General features: G+C 32.1%; 3 protein-coding genes and 4 non-coding genes across 7 annotated transcripts; 3 read left to right on the forward strand and 4 right to left on the reverse strand.

Annotated features, from left to right (window-relative positions):
• Window positions 1–4944: 4944 nt before the first annotated feature.
• Window positions 4945–6767, reverse strand: LOC111619213. Its single transcript, XM_023360901.1, has 4 exons — window positions 6620–6767; window positions 5917–6095; window positions 5252–5672; window positions 4945–4985 (listed from the first exon to the last, which is right to left on the reverse strand). The coding sequence occupies exons 1-4, from the start codon at window positions 6765–6767 to the stop codon at window positions 4945–4947; spliced, it is 789 nt and encodes a 262-aa protein (XP_023216669.1).
• Window positions 6768–6809: 42 nt separating this feature from the next.
• LOC111619214 lies at window positions 6810–7571 on the reverse strand. Its single transcript, XM_023360902.1, has 3 exons — window positions 7536–7571; window positions 7260–7330; window positions 6810–7106 (listed from the first exon to the last, which is right to left on the reverse strand). The coding sequence occupies exons 1-3, from the start codon at window positions 7546–7548 to the stop codon at window positions 6810–6812; spliced, it is 381 nt and encodes a 126-aa protein (XP_023216670.1). The 5' UTR covers window positions 7549–7571.
• A 2085-nt stretch (window positions 7572–9656) lies between these two features.
• LOC111619230 (sialin-like) lies at window positions 9657–12975 on the forward strand. Its single transcript, XM_023360914.1, has 10 exons — window positions 9657–9807; window positions 9941–10143; window positions 10216–10446; window positions 10510–10693; window positions 10768–10901; window positions 10986–11129; window positions 11199–11331; window positions 11398–11553; window positions 12520–12605; window positions 12742–12975. The coding sequence occupies exons 1-10, from the start codon at window positions 9771–9773 to the stop codon at window positions 12904–12906; spliced, it is 1473 nt and encodes a 490-aa protein (XP_023216682.1). The 5' UTR covers window positions 9657–9770; the 3' UTR covers window positions 12907–12975.
• Window positions 12976–15177: 2202 nt separating this feature from the next.
• Trnav-cac lies at window positions 15178–15250 on the reverse strand. The gene has a single exon. It is a non-coding gene; the product is annotated as a tRNA-Val (tRNA).
• Window positions 15251–15737: 487 nt separating this feature from the next.
• Window positions 15738–15810, forward strand: Trnav-uac. The gene has a single exon. It is a non-coding gene; the product is annotated as a tRNA-Val (tRNA).
• Window positions 15811–17221: 1411 nt separating this feature from the next.
• Trnav-uac lies at window positions 17222–17294 on the reverse strand. The gene has a single exon. It is a non-coding gene; the product is annotated as a tRNA-Val (tRNA).
• Window positions 17295–17782: 488 nt separating this feature from the next.
• Trnav-cac lies at window positions 17783–17855 on the forward strand. Its single transcript has one exon. It is a non-coding gene; the product is annotated as a tRNA-Val (tRNA).
• The last annotated feature ends 4874 nt before the right edge of the window (window positions 17856–22729 follow it).

Genomic DNA, 22729 nt, shown 5'->3' on the forward strand with positions numbered 1-22729 from the left:
TTATAAATCACAATAATATCGTTAAGTTAATTCGGAATGATTTAAGGAGTAAACACAACTGAATTGTATTATAATATATATATATATATAGATATAGATATAGATGAAACCAATAAGAATATTCAATAAACATATACTTACTGCCGATATAACTGAAGCCATGAAGAAGCTGATTATAATGCAACCGACAGAATACATGCACGAACCGACGAGATTCATGAATTTTACTTCCAGAAAATTATTCGAAGACAACATGGCGACAAACATGAGGCTTGTTTCTAACAATAGTAGTGCATATAATATAAGCACTAGATAATCTACAGATTTATTAACATTTCTCATATATAACCATAAATCGTCATGTTGAATAATAATCGATTCTATTTCATTTTTTAAATTGTAACAATCGAATTTCAGTGCTCTAAGATGTTCGGAAATCTTTAGGAATCCTTTCCGTATCATATAAAACAGGCAGAAAAGAATTACAGAGCAGTGAAATAATATACCACTCAAAAAGAAAATCCAAATACCGTAGTTTAAACTACAGAATAATCTTTCGTGTTTGAAATGCCAAATTTTATCATAGAATGGATAGAAAATGAACAAATTTAAAAACTGAAATCCAACATTAAAATCATAAGTAAGAATCAAGCCTTTGATCCAAATTTTCCGAAAGAATCGTTGCATCTTTATTCTCTCTGATTCACTAAAAATGCGTACATTTAAGAACGAGCAAATTTTCTTTCTTTGCATCCAACTGAATGTAAGCGCTATACCGAAACTAAGAAGAGTTAAGGTAATTTTATTAAAAATGACGTCACTTCCAAAAAGGTAAAAAAATCCAATACAAGGGGCAAATTTGCTTATATTTGGAATCGTCTGAAATAGAGTTAGAAAGAAATTTCCCCATAAAAACATCTCGATCATGTAATAATATGCCATTTTGAAGGTTTCGACGAATGAACCAGAAGGCAATCGATAAATGCAACCACTTTTAACAAAAGGTTCGTAACCAAAAATCGAAGCTGAGGCCAAGAAGGGATGGAAAAAACAATTCAAGCAAATTTGTGAATTTCTGTCCGAATTCATGATAATAATTTAGAGAAAGAATACCGAATACGAAATTAACTTTATAATTTCTAGACAATAAAAAGTAATTTGCAGTGCATTACAAATTAATTATGCCAAGTGATGTCATTCGAAATAAAATAGGAATAAAACTAATTCTTACCCTTCAGAATTTGTAAACGAGACTGCAACAGTTATTGCAACAGTTATTAGAAAAATTACCCGCATTTTTACTTTGAAAAGAAAAGTGTTTTTTAAATTTAGAATTCGCGTGCAGACAAAAGAAAAAATAGGCAAAAAAGTGAAAGAAGCGAACAGACGAAGAAGAAGAAATAGACTGAGCCAACTGCAGCATTTCAGCTTCTGACATAACAGGCAATTTACATTGCACATAAAATTGTATTAATTTATTTCCATTTCATCATGAAAGTAAAATATTCGCGTGCTTGCATTTCATACATTTTAATGGCACTAAAGTTATTATGAATTTCTTAAATCTTTTGTAACATGTAAATCTATATTCTGAAAATAAAATTAATGTTATAAATCACAATAATATCGGTAAGTAAATTCGGAATGATTTATTCAATGACATGTTAATTCTGTGACATTATCTTTATTGCAAAATAATATCTTTTATATTCTTTTAAATTCGAATATGTTAAATAAAAATTAGATACGGGGATTATTTTGAATATCGTTTTCATTTACGTGTGTAAAATCTATCGTGTATGCGTCATTAGAATATCGGAATAATTTTCTATAGAAGGCTTACAAATAGCTAAACGGTTCTGTTTCCCAAACACTGGAAGTTCGTTCATCAGTTCGAACCTCGTCAGGAACGGGCTACTTGGTGTTTTCCGGGTTTTCTCCACCTCAGTAACGCCTAAATAGGGACCAGTTATCCTTAAAAAGTTATCTACGAAAGAAAAGTTCCTTATAATAGGTACCAGTTATCCTTAAAAAGTTATCTACGAAAAGTTATCTAGTTATCCCTAGGCAGATCGCCAAAGTGTTGCGTTGCCATAGCTTAAACAAACAAACAATTTTCTATAGAAAATCGATAATAAATTGATCTGATGCTAATCGTTCCATTTACATATAACCTAAATATAACAATCGGGAATATAAAATGTGCACTAAGCGTGCTTTCATAAAATGAAAAATTAATTTATATGCTAGAGTAATTAGCATCGATCGTGCTTAGAGTAAAAAAATATGCATTCAGCTAGTGCACGATTGACAAATAAGTCAAATGTCTGGGACTCGGCTTCACTGCAGAAGAAAGTGAAAATAAATAAACAAAAAATTAATAAAAAATACTGAAAAGGACGAATGCAACCAGCGAATCCATTCGAGATGCTAGTAAAAATTTGATGACCTGTACACGTTTTCTACAAAGTTTATAACAATACATACATGATTTAAGGAGTAAACACAACTGAATTGTATATGAGACATTAGCAATATGGAGTTGTCCATAAATGAGGGGTTATGACAAGTGGGACAAGAAAGATGGAAGGAGTTGAACTTTAATAGACGTCAATTTAATTTTATTAAATTTTACATAGTTTATACATTTTATTATTCGTAAAGTAATAAAGATTTGTTGGACGTCCGAACAGAGAGACAGGTTACGGAACTTGGACAAATTGAGATAATGGAGAAAGGAGAATGCGGAAAGAAAAGTGCGGACGTAATTTATGGACAGCGCGATACCCGGTAAACAGGCTTTAATACAGCTGGATAAACAAGCTAATGACATAGCCCGTTTCATTTCAGACGTATTATGAAGTAATCAAACCAATGACATAATCGGTTCGAAATAAAATGGATTATGCCATTGACTTGTTTATTTCACTGTATTAAAGCCGTTTCCCCAGGCAACGCACCCATTACTATAATTTCTCGCTGTAAAAACCCGTTTATAATTTCATATTGTACATTGTACACTCGTTTACCTCGACGTAATTACAATACGACGGATCATATTTAAGAATTAAACATATGTTCAATTTGAACTCATCTGAGCTGATGGTGCTACATTGCTGCTTGACCCCAAGACTATGCAGTAAGTAGTGTACCTGACCGCATTAGCCAGCCCCACTACATATTTATTATAAAACTAAAGTGGCTCGATTTTGGATACAATTCTCTATATTGGCCAATGGAAACAATTGGTTTAATTAGTAAAATAAATTACCTACAGCAAGATGATCCAAAGCAGCGAGAGCAATACAGGCAATGGAGAATTGTAAGTGCATGCGACAGTAAATTGAAGAGACAAACAATATATCAGAAAATTTGGAAACATTTCTCATAACCTTCAATTGAAAAAATATATGGTGTATTCGCTTGCATTTTACTTGTAAAGTAATTTACATCATCTGTATAATATAAAGTGATAAATCGGAAAATAAATAAAAACATCACACATGATCCGAAAATATCAATGACGTTTATTGATTTAATCAATTTAAATACATGAATTTTAATTTAAATGTATTAATTAGGAAATTAATAATTTTGTTTCATTAGACGTCAATTTGAAAATCCTCATTATTTAATTAGATGTGTTCAAAATTTACAGATAATCATTATTAAATTTGATCAGAAATGTTCCAGTTTCATTGTCAATAATTTCTGAACTTCTAAATTCGATTATCTTCAGGATTTTCTTTTCCTTCATTTAAATAAACTTAAATTTAAAATTTTTCAAATTTTGTTTCCTGAAAACATAAAATAAATTGAAATTAAGGTACGGAAAATCTGTTTTTTTTTTTTTTTTATAAATTACTTATATTAATAAATTAAGGGCAGAAATTCGTATTTCATCTAACAATTAAGATATAAAATTGAAGTATTTACCCAACAAATTACGTTATAATTAAAATATAAAAGTTATAAATAACTTCCACAAATGCACGAATTTAAACACGAATGTATAAAACCACTGAACCCGATAAAGTATAACATTTTAAATCAAGAATATTAATTAACTAATCCAAAATAAATGGGTTATTTCAAAACATTTGTGTAAAACAATTAAATTTTGTTAAAAATGAATTAGTCACACGATTATTGAAGTGTCATAGAATTAACAGGGGTACGACGTTGCACTCTGTATGACCCACCTTTTCGGTTGCATTGGGTTGATGGGATACGACAACTTAACACACCTGTCATATAGTAAGTACTTGTACCTCCCGTTAAGAGTTTCGATGGGGTTACTGGCCCATACTTAGATGTAGCCCGAAAAACTTCACATGACCGAATAATAAGGGGGCACGAGTCCATTATTATTTCGATTCTCGATTCTAATAAACAGAAAAAGTCTTACCCCGATTAATATTGGGGACGTCAACACATTATAAGAATTAAAATTCTCTTTCAGTTATCCATCACACGAATGCTTTGGTTTAATGCACGGAAAAATGAAAAATGTCATTCTTCTGAGAATCTGCATCACAACGTCCAAACATTTTGGAGGTTCCTGAAAAAAGTATAAATATTTTAATAAATCAAAAATAATATAAAACAATTTTCAAGTATCTTAAAAATATAAAACGAAATATTCTAGGCTTATATATAAAGTGTTTTTTTTTTTTTTGCAGAAATAATTAATTGTACTCGACATCAATTAAAAAACTTTTAAACTTAAATAATATTTTGATGTAAAAATGACAAAAAAATATTCCAAATTAGTAAACAATTCATTCAAAAAATGAACATAAATAAATGTCGACAAAAGTAGGAATAAATAATCGTTTTCTTACGGTTTTAACAGATTCCGAAATGATTTCTGCTCCAACGAAACTTTTATCTTCGTCGTTTTTCGTTTCTTGGATATGAATTTCCTTTGTCAAATTCTAAGTTTTATTCTTTGTTGGATCTTTGTTTCCTTCCTCGCTTTTTTTCTGCAAAAAAGACAATCTTACTGTTTAAAACGTTTCTCTTAAAATTTCTATTGAAGCTATAAACTGTTACATCAAACACGAGAAAGTATAATTAAGATTGGGTCTGTCAATGTATTAAAACTCGTCAGAACTACTTTAATATGTAAATGTGCTTTACGACTAACAACGTGTTATTCTCGAAATTTGACAATTTTTCGCATATTAAAACAATGTTTAGTTACACAAATGAAGAAAAGCATCAAAGAGATAAATATAACGTATCTTACCTTCTTTACATTTCTTCACTCGAATCGTTTCCTCGCCATTGCCAGGTGTTATCATTTCATCTTTGTCTGATGAATGGGATGGTTCAATATTTACATCAATTGGTGATTCACTTTCGGGTAAGGATTCAAATATATCACCGAATATCGATACGTCAGTTTCAGTATCGACCTCATCAGATTTTTCATTGGAATGAAAGTCATTGTCATCTTCACTTATTGTAGTGCTCGTTTCTAATTCATCGCTTTCGGATAGCTCGGACAGTTCGTCTTCGATATAATAAAATTCTTCTTCCTCGTATATCACTTCTTTGACTAACGATGTTTTTTCTAAATATCTAAAAGCGCATTTCAGAGGTCTTTCGTAGAATTCGTCCTTTGTCCACGCGGGAGGCATATTCAGGAGATCGGATTTCGTTGGAAACTGAAATTTAATTTTGAAATATTTATTAAGATTTAGTAAATTCCCACATTCAATTCAATTTAAAATGTATTCGATAGATTTTAGTAAATTTATTTAAAGGTTTTTCAAAATATTTTCTTATATTTTGGCCAATTTAGATCGAGTGCTTTGTACAATGTCTACTGCTACAATGTTTACAATGTTGTATTTATCAACAGTATTAAGAAATATTCCGAAAAGAATAATCTAATCATATGTAACTTACAGCAATAGAAACTTCGTCGACATCGAAATCTTCCGATTCGTCAATTGTGGTGTCTCCTGTTACGTCCATTATTGTTTCAGTTTGATTAATTCGCTCCATATTTTTTTCGGTATTGAAAGATGCGGAATTATTCGCATCAGAATCAATTGTACAGAAAATTCCAGGTTCTGATTCCACTTCTAAAGTATAACAATGACACGGAAAAAGAATAGTCAATAAATTTATTTCGGAGCAATACAAAATGTTAAAGAAAATCAATTTATTTTATATTAAATACACAAAATGCTATAACTTTATATTGAAATATGTTGTAAATATTTAATAAATTTAATTTGATTTTAAATTTCGTGGACACAAAATTTACGCGGTCGTGGTCCACATATCTGGCTGTGTTTTCTTTATACTCGTATTTGTGTACTACCTATAATGCTTTTTGTACTGATGAATTACAATTACTATTTATGTTTATTTATATACTTAAAATTATATAAATAGTTTTCTAGGGGTTTTGTAATTAAACTGTTATTGTATAGGATCTAGGTGGTCTATTGGCTGTAGGGATACGGTCTGGGCTTTATTTCATTAGCCCTACGAACACTTATTTTAAATATAACTGTTGTTATTGGCACATAATCGTTAATATATTAGTTTGTGTTTTATGTGTTTTGTATGTTATTATCAATATAAGTTTAATAGAATTTACCATTATTAAGTGGATGCGTTGAAATCGATAACTCTTCAAAAGTTTCTAATGAAGAATCTTTATTTTTTATTATATCCGGAACGACAATTTCATGTTCGGACACTTCTTTTTGAGTCTCAGATTTCGATTGAGGATTGTTTTCCAACATATTTGGTTGAATCGAATGTAGCGACGTTTCGGCTACAAGAGACTACGATTCGTTTATTCGTATTTGAAATGGACGAACTTCTAGAAGTTCATTTTCTTCCATCTCTGCCCGTGGCCAAAATTCTGGTATATTTGTTGCCACTTCAAACTGCTGCTCTTCTTGGAAAGGTTCATTTGAAACCACTTCCGCCTCTGACCAATAATTTGGGGTCTGAAATCCTTCTAATGGCGGTCCGTATAAACCGTCTTGACTTGGATGTCCGTAAGCAAGCGGTACAGAAGCTTGCTGATATGGAAAAAGTAGTGAATAATGTCTATATTCGCCATTTGGTATGAAATACTAAAATGTAAAACAGAATTAATTAGTTATAAAAATATTAAGTATTTGTATTATTTTTATGCAATCTTAACATCACTTGTATAATTTATTTCCGTTATTGTATGAATATTTACTGTAAGATAAAGTAAGATAAAATTGTATTTTTTCACTTACTTGATAATCATAAGTAACATAAAAACCATCTTCGTACCAGAAAATAGTTTCAATGCAATAACAATCAACATCTGTAAATAATAATTTTATAATTATTACATGTAATTAACTCATTGAAACGAGAAAGTACAGAATTGATCATTATCATAGTTTACATTAGAATATTTTCATTTATTTTCTATAAGTTACATTTAACGCGATGCTTTTATTTACGTTGTTAACCCGCGGTGATCTAATGAATAAAATTATATGTATAAGAGGAAGTGGTAAACTTACTGATAAAACTCATCTTCAACAAAATAATAAACAGAAAATTAACTCGTATCGAATAACTTCGACAAAAATTTCGCTTTGACAATCGCCAAAACTATATTATTNAGAGAATACGGTATTAATTTTAAACGTATTTAAATCAATTAGATGTGAATAATAATCGATTGTTTAAAAAATATTTTTGTTAAACTGTATAAAAATGACTGATAAGTATTGTATAAAACGGATATGTTTTAATATTTTATAATTTTTAAAAATGGATTGCCTATATTGTATATTGTATAAATTCGATAATTATCCAATCCTCCATTAAAAAAGAAAGCCCAGGTTTAGATTAAAAAATGATTGAAAAAGTCAGAAAATTGTAAGCATGCATGAGTAACATTTTTTAAAGAAAAAAGTATTTTAATATTATACGAGTCACTTGGTATACACAAAACTACAAAAAGGAATGAAAGGCTAACTTAAGAGGGTTAAAAGAACCCGAATTGCGTATCAATGAATAAATACAGAATGTAATTAACGCATTGTGTCCTATCAATTGTACTCCATTGTGCTGAATAAATAAAGCGAATAAGAAGACACTCTTTCGAATTTAGAGATTTAGTCAGTCAAGCAGCTTCTAAAATTCTTTGTCATTCTTCTTAGCTCCCACATTCAGATCACATTTAAGATTTACAGTTGTTTTATCCCATAGTTGCATTATTCCTATTTTATCTCGTTGCTTCTACGAGTTTTCTCCTATTCACTCTTTGTTAAACGTCAATTAGTTTTCTACTATTTTTCTTCTCTATGTGATTTTTTGCAACCTATAGTTACCTTTACATTATCTTTACGCATTTCTATTTTGTAGCATCCATCATTTAAAAATTGTGATACTGAAGTTACGCAGAGTTCTGTATATCAGTAATTTTATTTAAAGGATTGATAATACGGTATATTGAATTTCAATGTATGAATTTTATACTTTTTTAAAGAAATTCTCTTTATGCACTTTTCTTACAAAACACCTGGAACGTATAATGTACGTCTCTGTGAGCTACGTTGACACTTTCTTAGAGGAGAAATCTCTCTTATATCACGAGAAAAGTTAAATAGTCTATTAAAATTTAATTAAATTTGAAAATGATTCCCGTTTTAAATCAGAATGGCGACGTTTACAGAGAATGAAGAGCTGTAAGCTGATGTACACAAAATTAATTACGTTCGTGTTTCTAATACGAAAAAAAGGGTATAAATTTACTTATAAAATTGTTTTGTAGACTTTAGATTAATGACGATCATGATAATGTTATCAGGATAATTGTAATTTTATAATGACAGAAAAATTACTTATATCTTTGATAATCATACAGAACGGAGGATACATTAGCTGTTTAATTCACAAACAAATTCTATAAAATAGGACAAATAGAAAATTAACTCACAATGATAAAGAATTATAAAATTATTGTAAGTCAAGAGGCCATAGCAACAACCTAATGTAAATTTCTATAGAAATTTTTCAATGTTCACAACGATTTAAATTCAATTTTCTGATCTTGTAATGATACATTTAAACTAATTTATATTTCTAAAATATTTCTAAAATTATAAGATATTTTTTAATGCAAGAAGATACAGTATTAAAGGAATGAATAATCAATTTAACCACTTATATAATTCAAGCTTTTTTTATTTTCTTTTTTAAATGTGAATGATATATTAATTACTGCTTCGCGTATAAAACCGAATACAAACAATTTCATAAAACTTAGAACTTTTATAACGATTTAAATTTATATAACTTATAAATAGATAATTTCATTCGACGTGTTTTTAATTAGCAGAATTTTCCAGATAATACAAGAGAGGGGACATCAGTTCAAGTAACTCGATCCAAAATATAAAACAAACCGTCTACTCAGACTGTCCACAAAAAACTTAATTTAATAATAAGATATTAATTAGGAAATCTCAAATACAAACCACACTCCTTTAATATTAAATGTCTATAACATAAAAACATATATCTACGTATACGTAAATGGTTTCGACGTAAGCAAATTAGGTTGCAATCCATTTTTTTGGCAGTAACATTTAAATTTAAAACTGTCGAAACGGGATTTTGACCGTAGATAGCGGGTTATATATCACTGATGCTGAATTATAATACAGTTGATAAAATTACGAAAGCTGAGTGACGTAAGCTTCTATACAAAAGTGACACCAGTCCATTCGAAAGCTTCATACTTCAAAATGAAGCAGGACGTACGCGATGGAAAAGCCTTATACAGTAAGTAACCTCTAAAATTTGATACATCTCTTATCTTCGCTGTAGAATATTATTTAATTTTTTTTCAAAATTGGAGCGTAACATAATTTTTTCACTTTCTCAAATAGTATTTCCTTGTTTTTCTTTGTTATAGAAATCTTACCTGCACGATATGTGTTGGTTTTCTTTATATTTTTGGTATGTATGGAGATGTATGCTCATAGAGTCGCGCTGAACGTAGCTATTGTGGCCATGGTAAATAATTCGGCGGTCGAGATGAGCGAAACTGAAAATACTCTACCTCACGAATGCCCTGATAGTGCTGAAAATCAAAATATCACGTATAATTACAGAGAAGTGAGTGTCGTATCGTATATTACACATAATATAGTGCTCATCTGACTAATAGGTGTATTTTGTTTACTATAGGGAAAATTCGTTTGGAGTCAACCCGAACAAGGAATTATTTTAGGAAGTTTCTATTATAGTTATGTCATTTTCCAGTTTTTGGGAGGTTCTGTCATTCATCTGTTAGGTGTCAAGCGAACTTACGTCATTACTGTGTTTTTTTCGTCGGCGTTATTATCGATATCACCGTTTATAGCCGAACTCGGTATAGCGGCCTTGTCATGTCAGAGAGTTGTCTTAGGAGTGTTGCATGTAAGTTACTTAAACCACATTTAAGTTTTTAATATTTTCAAAGTAATTGTTTTTTAACTTTAGGCGCTGACGTTTCCATCAGGAATTACATTACTTTCGAGATGGTCTCCAGTTAACGAACGAAGTACGTTAATGTCTATATGCATAAGTGGAAATTTGATTGGTTCCATAATATCTACTTCATTGTCTGGTTACTTGTGTGAATATGGTTTCTCGGGTGGTTGGCCTTCAACATTCTACGTCATTGGTAATTATCTAATTTATTCTATAGAGTTAATTATTATTCACCAATGTTAAACAATTACATTTATTATATTTCAGGTATTTATGGATGTGTTTTGTCTCTCGGTTTGTTATTTTTTGTATATGATTATCCGGAAGAATTTTCCGGCATTACTCAAAAAGAGATTCTTCATATACAACAAAACTCGAAGAATAATACTAATAACATTAAGGTATATTGTAAATTGAGATTTTAATTAAATGTTTTGAGACAGTGCTTCCTTATTAACATAATTTTGCATATTCAACACAACCAGAAAATTCCTTGGAAGAGTATTTTAACATCTGTACCAGTATGGACGACGTGCATTGTAAAATTGTTGTTTTATTGGAGTTTCTATACCATTCTATCAAAATTACCATCGTATGTCGAGAATGTCCTACATTTCCCAATACAGCAGGTAACGTCTGCCTATTTTAATAAATATTTTTAGAAGAAAATTCACATTAATAAATTTATTTCTTTACAGAATGGCTTAATAAACGCAGCCATATATTCAACAAATTCGTTTTGCCTCATTATATCTGGTTACTTATCAGATTTGTTTATTAAACGTAAATATTTCAGCGCAACAAACGTCAGAAAAGGCTTCGAGACACTTGGTAAGTGTTAATATCCTAATTACACAATATAACGTTTCGATTATCATTAAGTTATTGTATTTTTAGCTGTTATAGGAACCAGTGCATGCCTGATATGCATTCCTCGGGTTGGATGTGATTCAACAAACGTCATAATAATACTCATCATGACAACTGGCTTCATGGGTCTTGTTGGTGGCGGTGACAACGCAATCATTCTGAATTTAGCGCCTAAATACGCGGGTAAATATTAATCATATTTTCTTCATTACGTGTTAAAATTCTGAAACTCAAAACTTGTATGTAGTTTATTCGATTTGTTTAATTTTCTTTGTATTTTCTTCAGTGTTTTATTTTACATATTATACTTCGATTGGAATTTCCTTAACTTTACTATTTTTCATGAAATTTTATGAAAATTTTCTGAGGTTTTTGAAGGCCTTTATATTTCATATATATAAAGTTATGTGTGTGTACATATGTTCGTTTGTATTTTGCTCTAAATTTCAAGCCCCGTGGATAAAAAATTTTGAAATTTCACACGACACTTCTATCTAGGGCATTAATGATATTACATTTTAGAGATAAGAGGTAAGTAAGGGTAGGTTCGTATCTCGAGTGGGGTCAGAGTTAATGAAATTTTACTCCTTTATTGGCATTAACAACGTTTTTAAACACTTGCTCTTACTCCAAAAGATAAGGCCTTTTAGAAATTAATTGAAAATTATCGGTCTTTCTGGTCCCTTAACCTTCTATTCGAGTGCTATAAAAGTCGCGTAAGAGCCGTTGTTATTATTTTCCGAAAAATCCTCAAAAGCTCCTTAGTCAAAATATCAATTCCTCTAGTATTTTTCTTCAATATTTCTTAAATTGTATACAGATTTACCCTTAAAATACGATGAAAATTGCTGTTTTCCCTTGCGGATAAAATTGCAATATCGACTCAGAGTTAAATTATTGATATTAAATTTGATAAGATTGTTGCAAATGATAAAGACGTTTCGTATTCGTGATAATTCATCATAAAAGAGGCAGACAATAAATCTCGAGATTACTTAAAACAATGTTTAAAACGAACTTAAGATAACGATATACGTCTCGGTCAACCATATAAACGTGAAGTTTGTAATATGAATTGGTAAAATAAGCATATTTCTGTTTATTCTTAAGCTTTAAACAATTACAAATATAATATTTCTTACGTTTCAGGGCCGTTGTTCGGATTGACTAATGGAATGGCTGCAATTCCTGGCTTCTTATCGCCATATATAGCTGGACTGTTCCTAGATAAAAATGTAAATAAATTTTATTTGATAAACAGAAGCTAATTTATCATAAAAACTTCATAATTTTTTTAAAATTTATTACTAAAGTTTCTTAATGTATTCTTATTGTAATGAAATTTGATTGATGGTTTAATTCTGCTTACAGCAAGGAAGCATGGTGCAATGGAGTTACGTCTACTATCTGTCGGCGGGATTTTCTTTATTGGCGATGGTCATCTTCCTGATTTTCGGTTCAGCCGAATTGCAACCTTGGGCTGATGATTTGGACGAAGCAGAAGAAGAGAAAAACGTTGTCTCCGTATCAAAATAGGGTGCTGCAATGCCAAATTTAAAAATTTCTTTTTTATTAAATTTAAAGTAATGAAATTAAATAATACTGTGAGAGAATATAACATTTTGTAAATAAAATTTAATATTTTTAACTATATCTTCGAGTGTTTTTAGTAATGGTTAATATTCATATTTAAAGAAGGGAAAATTATAAATTCTTATCTAAAAATTAAAATATTTTAATATTTCTTCGATCGACAATTTTAGAAATAAATAGCAGATGAGCCCGGCGTTACTTCTGCAAAATGTAACGATAGCGAAGATTAAGATTATTAGATTACAGCCGAACTTACCCGCATTACCGGGTGCCAAAATTAGTCTCACTCTCTTCCGAGACTATTTAGAAAATTTTTAGATGGGTCTAAATGTATGTTCGATTTTCAGCAAAAAAAAAAAAAACCGCATTTAAAATAGTACAGTAAAATCCGAATTCAGTGTAATCCTTAACTCTCTTCCTCTTTTCGCGGGGCGATTTCGGAAAATTGCTTCATTGTGTACATTTTCATGACGTACCCTAACTGTGTATCAAATTTCAACATTCAATTCCTAACCGTTTGGGCTCTGCGATTAATATTATTATTATTATTATTAACAACCCATCTCGATTATAATATAAGATTGATTCATTGTTAACTTTCGTCTGCAAAATTTAAATAAAACTAAATGGATAACAAAATTTCACAACAAAACAAAATTCTTCTTCTTCTACTTCTTTATCTTCGTTTTTCCCATGTTTAAATGGGGTCGACGTTTCATTCTCTAATACATTTTTTTCCATTTCTCCCTATCAAGGGCTTCTTCTCTCTTAAGTCCTCACTGTTTCAAGTTTTCTTCCACCTTATCTTTGAAAGCATCTTTGGTCTTCCTCTTTTGCTTTTTCTTTTTACCACTAGTTTTCCGATCTTCTTTCCAACATAACTGTCACTTCGTTCTACGTGGCCAAACCAACTCAACCAACGTGGTGTAAGATTTCTTACGTGACCAGCATGACGAAAACGAAAACAATAAAGAAGAAACACGTCACAAATGAAACGTCTGACCAACTGCAATTCTCCGATTCGGTAAATGTTTCCTTCGTAAATTTATAACATTTCTGAATAAATGTGTTACACGTATATTGTACGTGTACTTGTTCGATCTGACTATAATCAAGTCACGCGGTTAGCCACGAGAACTNTAACTTTACCGAAGTAAAATCCGTGCACTACAACTTTAGAACAATGAATAAATTTGATATCAAAATCCCATTAAAAAACAATTAAGCGTTAATCGCGCGTCATTAAAGGTTGACTAAAATCGCGATAATATTTTTTCGCGAGGGTAAAAATTTTTGAAAAAATTTGGAGATCTAAAAAACATTCCAAAAATTCCAAAAAATTTCGAATGTAACCTTAACGACCGAGGTTTTCGTAACGCTATGTAACATGCCCGAGATATCTCAGGCTTGGGACTTTTAGTGTATATACTCGTATATTCATTAAGTGTATTGATAAATTTAAATCACTGTATACATGTTAAATTTGTGTACAGTAAAAAGCTTTAATTAAAATTAAAGTATGAATTGTTGTATTTTGTGGCAGAAAACAGTCGAGTGTTATTTCTTGAAAGGTACCACGTGATGTCAGATTTCTTACGTGACCCGCATGACGAAAACGATAAAGAAGAAACACGTCACAAATGAAACGTCTGACCAACTGTAATTCTCCGATGTTTCCTTCGTAAATTTATAACATTTCTGAATAAATGTGTTACACGTATATTGTACGTGTACTTGTTCGATCTGACTATAATCAAGTCACGCGGTTAGCCACGAGAACTCTCACGATGGAAGACTAATTCCCTGGTCTTTTCCAACACTTGGAAACTCACGAGGCGTATCTCCAATTTCATTTGTTGTGTGTAATGTTTTGATTGCATCGTACGGGCATCCCTGGCGATGGCTAAACAATAGGTACATTGAGAAATCTGAACACAGCATTTACAAGTCTATTATAGGATGTTCGTGTAACGATTTTAGAGCCCTCCGGTGGCATTACCAGGCCTTCTTCATCTTCTCGTTTCGTTGGTCACTGGAAGCTTACTAGGCCTGCAGTCGGACTACGACTTTAATACTTCACTTCCTCATTGAAAACAATTTCTTGTTTGTTCTAATCGAAACACGTGATTTGCGATGATAGAAACGTGACTAAAAAACAACGTTGCAAAATGCGGTGCCGCATGTCGATCAAACAAAACGTCGAAAAATTGAAGCTGTACTTGCCAGGTTTCGAGCTTGGGACCTTCCGCTTGTGAAGCGGATGTGATAACCACTACACCATAAGCACTCGGACGATTCGACCACGGAACTTCTCTAAGTTTCTTTAAATCTTTAAGTCTCGCGCTAATTTTATGTCCAGTAGTTATTCCAGCACCTTTCTTACGAAATCCTCATTCCTCTCACGAGGGAAGCTCGTTAACCACACAACCACGAGTCGTCATGTACTGTACGTTGCATTTGTTCCTCTTCAGTAATGGCGATTCCTCGCAGATCCAACTCGCAAAAGTCGTTTGCTCATCTTATTCTTCGGTTACGTGTTTTCAATCACCAAATTGATTCGCCGTTATCACAGAGGAAAAATTCGCATTCGTTTTCTGGCGTGCGACGATTGCAAACACCTTTCGCTCTCTACGCCTGCTTGAATGTTTACGAAATTCTTTCGACGTTTCCCTCGACTGAAGCTCTCCGATCCGTACGTGTAAAATGAATCACTTTTGAATACGATCCTCGATCTGTTGAAGAAGAAGAAATACCGTTTCGTTGTTGTTCGGCAGGTGTCTGTGGTGTAGCGGTTATCACGTCCGCTTTACACGCGGAAGGTCTCAGGTTCGATCCCTGACAGACGCAATATTTTACGACAGCTTCAGGAGTTTTTTGTTCAACGCAGGAGATGTCGTCTTGTTTCAGTGAATTTTTCTTTTAGTAGTTCGTTTAACAGGTAATGATTGACTCGGTGTGGAGCCGTTGCTTCTGCTGTACCGAAGGAAATCGTTGTTGCCCAAACTTAAGCGGGTGGCACATTTCGACGGGCATCTCGTGTTAGACCGTAATTGTAAAATCCCTGTCACACTGTTCATGAATGCACAACTTCATCGTCTCTACCTTGAGATACGAAAAATTCCATTGAGCTAGAACTTTCATGATCATTTCTCTGAGGTGATGTTTATTGGTTTATTTGAAAATGTTTAGAGATGTTTCGGTTCAACGCTGTTCATCATTGTGATAAATGCAAGCTGCCACGCGTGACATGCGATCTCTTCTGTTACAAATTACGTTGCACCATTTTTCCTTATAGTATTCTCTCTCTGTATATGGTACAAAATGTATTTTCACGCCGTGTTTAAGAAATTTTCGAATTGCTGGCGTACGAATAGCACATCAAAAGAAAAAAAAAGTCAGATCATTTCTTTCATTCCACCAACATCCTAACACAGCAGGTAACAAGGGCTGCAAGCCGCACTCACCTTTAACATTATTAAACGATGGTTTATGTTTCTCGTTCCAATAACGATACCTATCCCATTATAATTGGTACGATTTGTATGGAAATGTTGAAAGTATTCACTTGCTTAACACTCAATACAATCTTCGAATTTAATATATTTTTCTAAAAATAAAATGTTGTCCCTTCGTATTAAAATTTACTATATATTTAATGAATAACTCGAATATGTTTTGTAATAATATTTATTAAATCATTTACAAATTTTAAAAATATTAAAATATCTATTATTAAGATTATTAAGAAAAAAATGATTTAAAAAAATAAGCCTAAAAGAAATTACGAAGAAATTTCCAGTTTGTGCACAGTACAACAAAGATTTGACAGTTAGAGTCTAACACGAGATGCCCGGTCGAAATGATCCACCTGTTTAAGTTTAGGACACAACGCTCTCGATCGGTACCGCAGCAGCAACGGCTGCATACAGAGTCAATCACTAGAGAGGTTGCGGCCGACCTTTTCATCACAAAAACGTGTACGTCGGACGTTCAGCGCCGCCTTCCTGTAAGCCTAGGAGTTTGACAATGGCGTTTGGAATGTCGAGCATGATTCCACTGACTATCCAAACCCCATTGACAAACTTCTAGGCTTATAGGAAAGCGGTGCTGAACGTCCGACGTACACGTTTTTGCGATGAAAAACGTCGGCCGCAACCTCTCTATTATCTGTTAAACGAACTACTAAAAGAAAAGTTCACTGAAACAAGAAGACATCTCCTACGTTGAACAAAAAACTCCTGAAGCTGTCGTAAAATATTGCGTCTGTCAGGGATCGAACCTGAGACCTTCCGCGTGTAAAGCGGATGTGATAACCGCTACACCACAGACACCTGCCGAACAACAACGAAACCGTATTTCTTCTTCTTCAACAGATCGAGGATCGTATTCAAAAGTGATTCATTTTACACGTACGGATCGGAGAGCTTCAGTCGAGAGGAAACGTCGAAAGAATTTCGTAAACATTCAAGCAGGCGTAGAGAGCGAAAGGTGTTTGCAATCGTCACACGCCAGAAAACGAATGCGAATTTTTCCTCTGTGATAACGGCGAATCAATTTGGTGATTGAAAACACGTAACCGAAGAATAAGATGAGCAAACGACTTTTGCGAGTTGGATCTGCGAGGAATCGCCATTACTGAAGAGGAACAAATGCAACGTACAGTACATGACGACTCGTGGTTGTGAGGTTAACGAGCTTCCCTCGTGAGAGGAATGAGGATTTCGTAAGAAAAATGCCGGAATAACTACTGGACATGAAATTAGCGCGAGACTTAAAGATTTAAAGAAACTTAGTGAAGTTCCGTGGTCGAATCGTTCGAGTGCTTGTGGTGTAGTGGTTATCACATCCGCTTCACACGCGGAAGGTCCCAGGTTCGAAACTTGGCAAGTACAGCTTCAATTTTTCGACGTTTTGTTTGATCGACATGCGGCACCGCATTTTGCAACGTTGTTTTTTAGTCACGTTTCTATCATCGCAAATCACGTGTTTCGATTAGAACAAACAAGAAATTGTTTTCAATGAGGAAGTGAAGTATTAAGTCGTAGTCCGACTGCAGGCCTAGTAAGCTTCCAGTGACCAACGGAACGAGAAGATGAAGAAGGCCTGGTAATGCCACCGGAGGGCTCTAAAATCGTTACACGAACATCCTATAATAGACTTGTAAATGCTGTGTTCAGATTTCTCAATGTACCTATTGTTTAGCCAGCGCCAGGGATGCCCGTACGATGCAATCAAAACATTACACACAACAAATGAAATTGGAGATACGCCTCGTGAGTTTCCAAGTGTTGGAAAAGACCAGGGAATTAGTCTTCCATCGTGAGAGTTCTCGTGGCTAACCGCGTGACTTGATTATAGTCAGATCGAACAAGTACACGTACAATATACGTGTAACACATTTATTCAGAAATGTTATAAATTTACGAAGGAAACATCGGAGAATTACAGTTGGTCAGACGTTTCATTTGTGACGTGTTTCTTCTTTATCGTTTTCGTCATGCGGGTCACGTAAGAAATCTGACATCACGTGGTACCTTTCAAGAAATAACACTCGACTGTTTTCTGCCACAAAATACAACAATTCATACTTTAATTTTAATTAAAGCTTTTTACTGTACACAAATTTAACATGTATACAGTGATTTAAATTTATCAATACACTTAATGAATATACGAGTATATACACTAAAAGTCCCAAGCCTGAGATATCTCGGGCATGTTACATAGCGTTACGAAAACCTCGGTCGTTAAGGTTACATTCGAAATTTTTTGGAATTTTTGGAATGTTTTTTAGATCTCCAAATTTTTTCAAAAATTTTTACCCTCGCGAAAAAATATTATCGCGATTTTAGTCAACCTTTAATGACGCGCGATTAACGCTTAATTGTTTTTTAATGGGATTTTGATATCAAATTTATTCATTGTTCTAAAGTTGTAGTGCACGGATTTTACTTCGGTAAAGTAATTTAAAGCTACTTTCTGATATAAAAAACGACCTCCAATAGTTTATTAATTTTTTTAATTAATAGATTTTATTATATATAAGTTTAATTAAGTCGGGGGTTCGGAAATCGCAATAAAACTTTTAATTTTTTAAAAATACTGTATTTAAAAATATATGGCCAACTAGTATTCACCGTACTATAAACCCATCGCCTCCCGAGACTTCTATGAGAATGTCCCGGGAAATCCGACTCCAGCTGTTCTCAAGGTCATTCAGCTGTGTAAACAATGGCTGGTCAGTGTCAAATTTCACAGAAAGGCGAGACAAAGGAAAATAAAATTTAAAGCTTTTTCTTCAAAATTAAGCATTTCTTTCGTTTTTTTTCAGTTTTAAGTATTTTTTATGTTTAATTACATTAATATCAAAAATTGATCGGGGCTTAAAGAGTTAATAATTATAAAAATTTACCATATGCAAAAAGCTTTTATTAAAATTAATTGAAATTTTTTGAAAATAATAAATACATATAATAATGGTTTGACTATAATGTTTACTTTGATACTTTCACATTTTCTACCAGCCCTGTACTTCTTTCTTACATCTTGACAAACTTTACAATGCTTCTTGAATTTATTTACTTTTTCTCTGTTAATACCAGGAATGTAAGTTTTATATAATTATAGACTTTAAATATGAATGAATTGATCTATACATATAAATTTAATACTTGTGAGTTGTAATTTGTTGTATAAAATGATTGTTTTCCGCTTCACTATAACGACCCGTTTCGATATAGATTGTGTTGATTTTAATGGTACGAATCATATTTCACATGCTGTAAAGTTTTATGCCTAGAGGGATTCTTACAGAAAAAGCAAATATGATTATATTTATTGGCAATTGCCGATTCTAAAATCCTACAAAAAACACCATTATTATTATTTTACATATAAAATTTATTAATAAACTTTTTACATATTGTACTTTACATATTGTCGAAACACATTTTCGAGTACGAAAATTGTTGTTAATCTTTGAACTCGATATAAAATTATATTAAACGCTTCCAGTTTACAGCAGAAGAATATTTCTAACTACAAAAAATTATGAATATGAACAAGTAAATGATTATATAGTAACTTGAAAGAATTGTCACAACAATAACTTTCACCTACAATTTTATTATAAACACTATAATTGTAATTGGACAATAACCGTCCAAATTGTAATTGAAAACATTGCAGAACTTATAGTCAACTATGATTATTGCCAACAGTTATTTGTTCTTTTGTTACAGTTGTTGTGCCTTTGTAAATTGCCAGAAAACACTGCGTTCCGAGGAATTCTTTTCGTTTAGACATGTTTTCGTTTTAGGGTTTATTAACGTTTTAAACAGGTTTCACAGATACAAAAACGACCGAGACACTACAAGTAAACAAAAGTAGATCTAACTTGTTTTTCGAAGATTTCAAGCAATCTTCGTTGAAATATGTTACAAAAATATAAGGATTTGTCAGGATCTATCCGAAAATCTAAAAAAGTTTTTGTTTAATATTGTGAAGAGAAGTTTACCAAATGTTTTTGGGAATTTCTTACATTGCATTGACTAATTTTATTGAATATAAAGTTACTTTATAAAATTACATATGGGATCAAACTGCAAAGATAATTAATGAGCTTCAATAGAAATATAATGTAAGTAATAATAGTTTAAAAATTTATATTATTATAAAACGAAAATTAGTACTTTATGTACGGTACTTCATTAAAGGGCAATTGTCATTGACCGCTTTAATTATATTTACATGAATTGTTATTACATTTGAAAAAAAATAAATTAAAATATGAATGAAGATGAATAAATTAGAAACCTGTTTAAGAAATTATACAAAATTTTAGTTTTTACTTTTTATGTTTTTTCTTCTTTATTTTCTGATTGTTTCTGAAAATTTAGATTCATTAACGAAATAAATAGAAAATTTGTTATAAATTCTAAATTATTTAATATTATTATTCATTAAAAAGTATGATATTTAGAAAAATTTGTTAAATATTTTAAAATGATGTTGTAAATTTTATATTTAGTAATTAATTATTTTTAAATTATGTTTTTATATTAAAAATAATTTTAATTTTTCGTTTTTCTTAAGATTGTCTTTACTATCAGATTTATCAAAAAAGTCTGAGAAATCTGATAGTAAAGAGAAAGACCTTCTTTTACCGAAGTGGCCGAGCGGTCTTCGTACCCTAAATACTGAGACTTCAGGTTCATGGGTTCACATTTGTACGGGCTGGCCACGTGGAGTTTTCCGTGTTTTCTCCACGTCTGTAACGCCTAAATAGGGGCCAGTTTTCCTTAAACAGACCTCCTAGTAGGTATGCTCTTAGGCAGATTGCCCAAGTGTTGCGTTGCCATAAGTTAACGAACAACAACTTTAACCTTCTTTCTTTATAGAAGTATGTCTTAAAATACCGGAAATTTTAAAAATTAATTTTAGAGGGTAATGCATTTAAAAAAAATTATAATAAATGTTTTAACAAAACACTTAGAAGTAACTGTATTTTCTTGAAATGAACGTGTGACCATAGGGTCGGTATCTCTTCGATACCACGTCAGGATGACACCACTGTATCCTTCGGTCGATACAGAGACCACAAGTTCACGAGAGCGGATAAGTATGAGGGTTGGACCCGGAATGGAGAAACTGAGAGAAAAACGGAAGAAACTGCACTCCAGAAGTTTTAAACATAAAAACCGTTTATTTATATATAATCTAAATTAGGTTTACATCAGCGAATAAAATGCGAACATAAACTACATGAGTCGGGTTCAGTTATTATTTAATTTTTAGTTCAAATTAACGACCGGGTCCGCGTTTTGTTTACGCGGAGAGAGAGAGCGTACAATAGTGCGCGGGCAGGATAAATACCTTGGGTTGTATAGGAGATCAAGTCCAGCACAAAAATAAAGGTCCAACAGTTCTTTCCAGTGAGTAGGTGTTGAGGTCAGTTGAGTCCAGTTGAAGTCTTCTAGTCTTGTAGGTGAGGAGGTTCGGATTCTCGGCGGGAGGTAGACGTTCGGAGCGCGCACAGACACCAATAATAACTTCCACACCCTTACTCATCGTGCCTGTCCCTTTTATATCAAGTCCTCTTTTTCGAACCTTTCTTCGATTTCGTCAGCGATGACGATCTTCTTGGTCCAATGAGGAGACTGGTGACAAAATCGCGACACAGAAAGGTACTCATCTCAACACGGAACCTAACTCGTGGGAATCGAGGTTTTTATTGATTTTATTTTTCCTTTTTCTCTTTTAATTTTCTGTTTTCTCGTTCCGTCTTTATAAAGTTTATTAAACAAAAAATTTTAGTTTAAAGCACAAAATTTCTGGTCCTCACAAACAGCATGCCGAATAAACTGCCTAAAATATGAAATTAATCATATTTAACAAAACTGTTAATTCAACGTTAATGAAAACATTCTTCCGAGTAAAATAAAATAATGACACTGTAATTTGACCGACTTAAAAGCAGGAACGGAATTTTCGTGTATAAAGCGATAAAACAATTAACAACTTATTCACATTTATAGTAGTAGTTAGTTAGTGTGGGCTACACTGACCGTCTACCCCTTAAAAATAGCACGTTCTACCCAAATTTCACACATCAGGAACAGATTAATCCACTTTACGTTGTTTCTTATAGAAAAATTTGTTTCAGTTTGTGAACANTCAAAAACGACCTCCAATAGTTTATTAATTTTTTTAATTAATAGATTTTATTATATATAAGTTTAATTAAGTCGGGGGTTCGGAAATCGCA

Source organism: Centruroides sculpturatus, unplaced genomic scaffold, assembly GCF_000671375.1.
Source record: "Centruroides sculpturatus isolate CEXI.00-Female unplaced genomic scaffold, Cexi_2.0 scaffold114, whole genome shotgun sequence".
Classification (NCBI taxonomy): Eukaryota; Metazoa; Arthropoda; class Arachnida; order Scorpiones; family Buthidae; genus Centruroides; species Centruroides sculpturatus.

Excerpts from the sequence above, each read along its gene's own strand:
- LOC111619214 (XM_023360902.1), bottom strand. Across the intron at positions 7,107-7,259 it reads ATGTTACTTATGATTATCAA|TATTTCATACCAAATGGCGA; the intron begins GTAAGTGAAAAA and ends TTTACATTTTAG.
- LOC111619230 (XM_023360914.1), top strand. The coding sequence starts at position 9,771 with ATGAAGCAGGACGTACGCGATGGAAAAGCCTTATACA. Across the intron at positions 9,808-9,940 it reads CGATGGAAAAGCCTTATACA|AAATCTTACCTGCACGATAT; the intron begins GTAAGTAACCTC and ends TCTTTGTTATAG. Across the intron at positions 11,130-11,198 it reads TACATTTCCCAATACAGCAG|AATGGCTTAATAAACGCAGC; the intron begins GTAACGTCTGCC and ends ATTTCTTTACAG.
- LOC111619213 (XM_023360901.1), bottom strand. The coding sequence starts at position 6,767 with ATGTTGGAAAACAATCCTCAATCGAAATCTGAGACTCAAAAAGAAGTG. Across the intron at positions 5,673-5,916 it reads TCGACGAAGTTTCTATTGCT|TTTCCAACGAAATCCGATCT; the intron begins GTAAGTTACATA and ends ATTAAATTTCAG. Across the intron at positions 4,986-5,251 it reads AGTGAAGAAATGTAAAGAAG|AAAAAAAGCGAGGAAGGAAA; the intron begins GTAAGATACGTT and ends TCTTTTTTGCAG.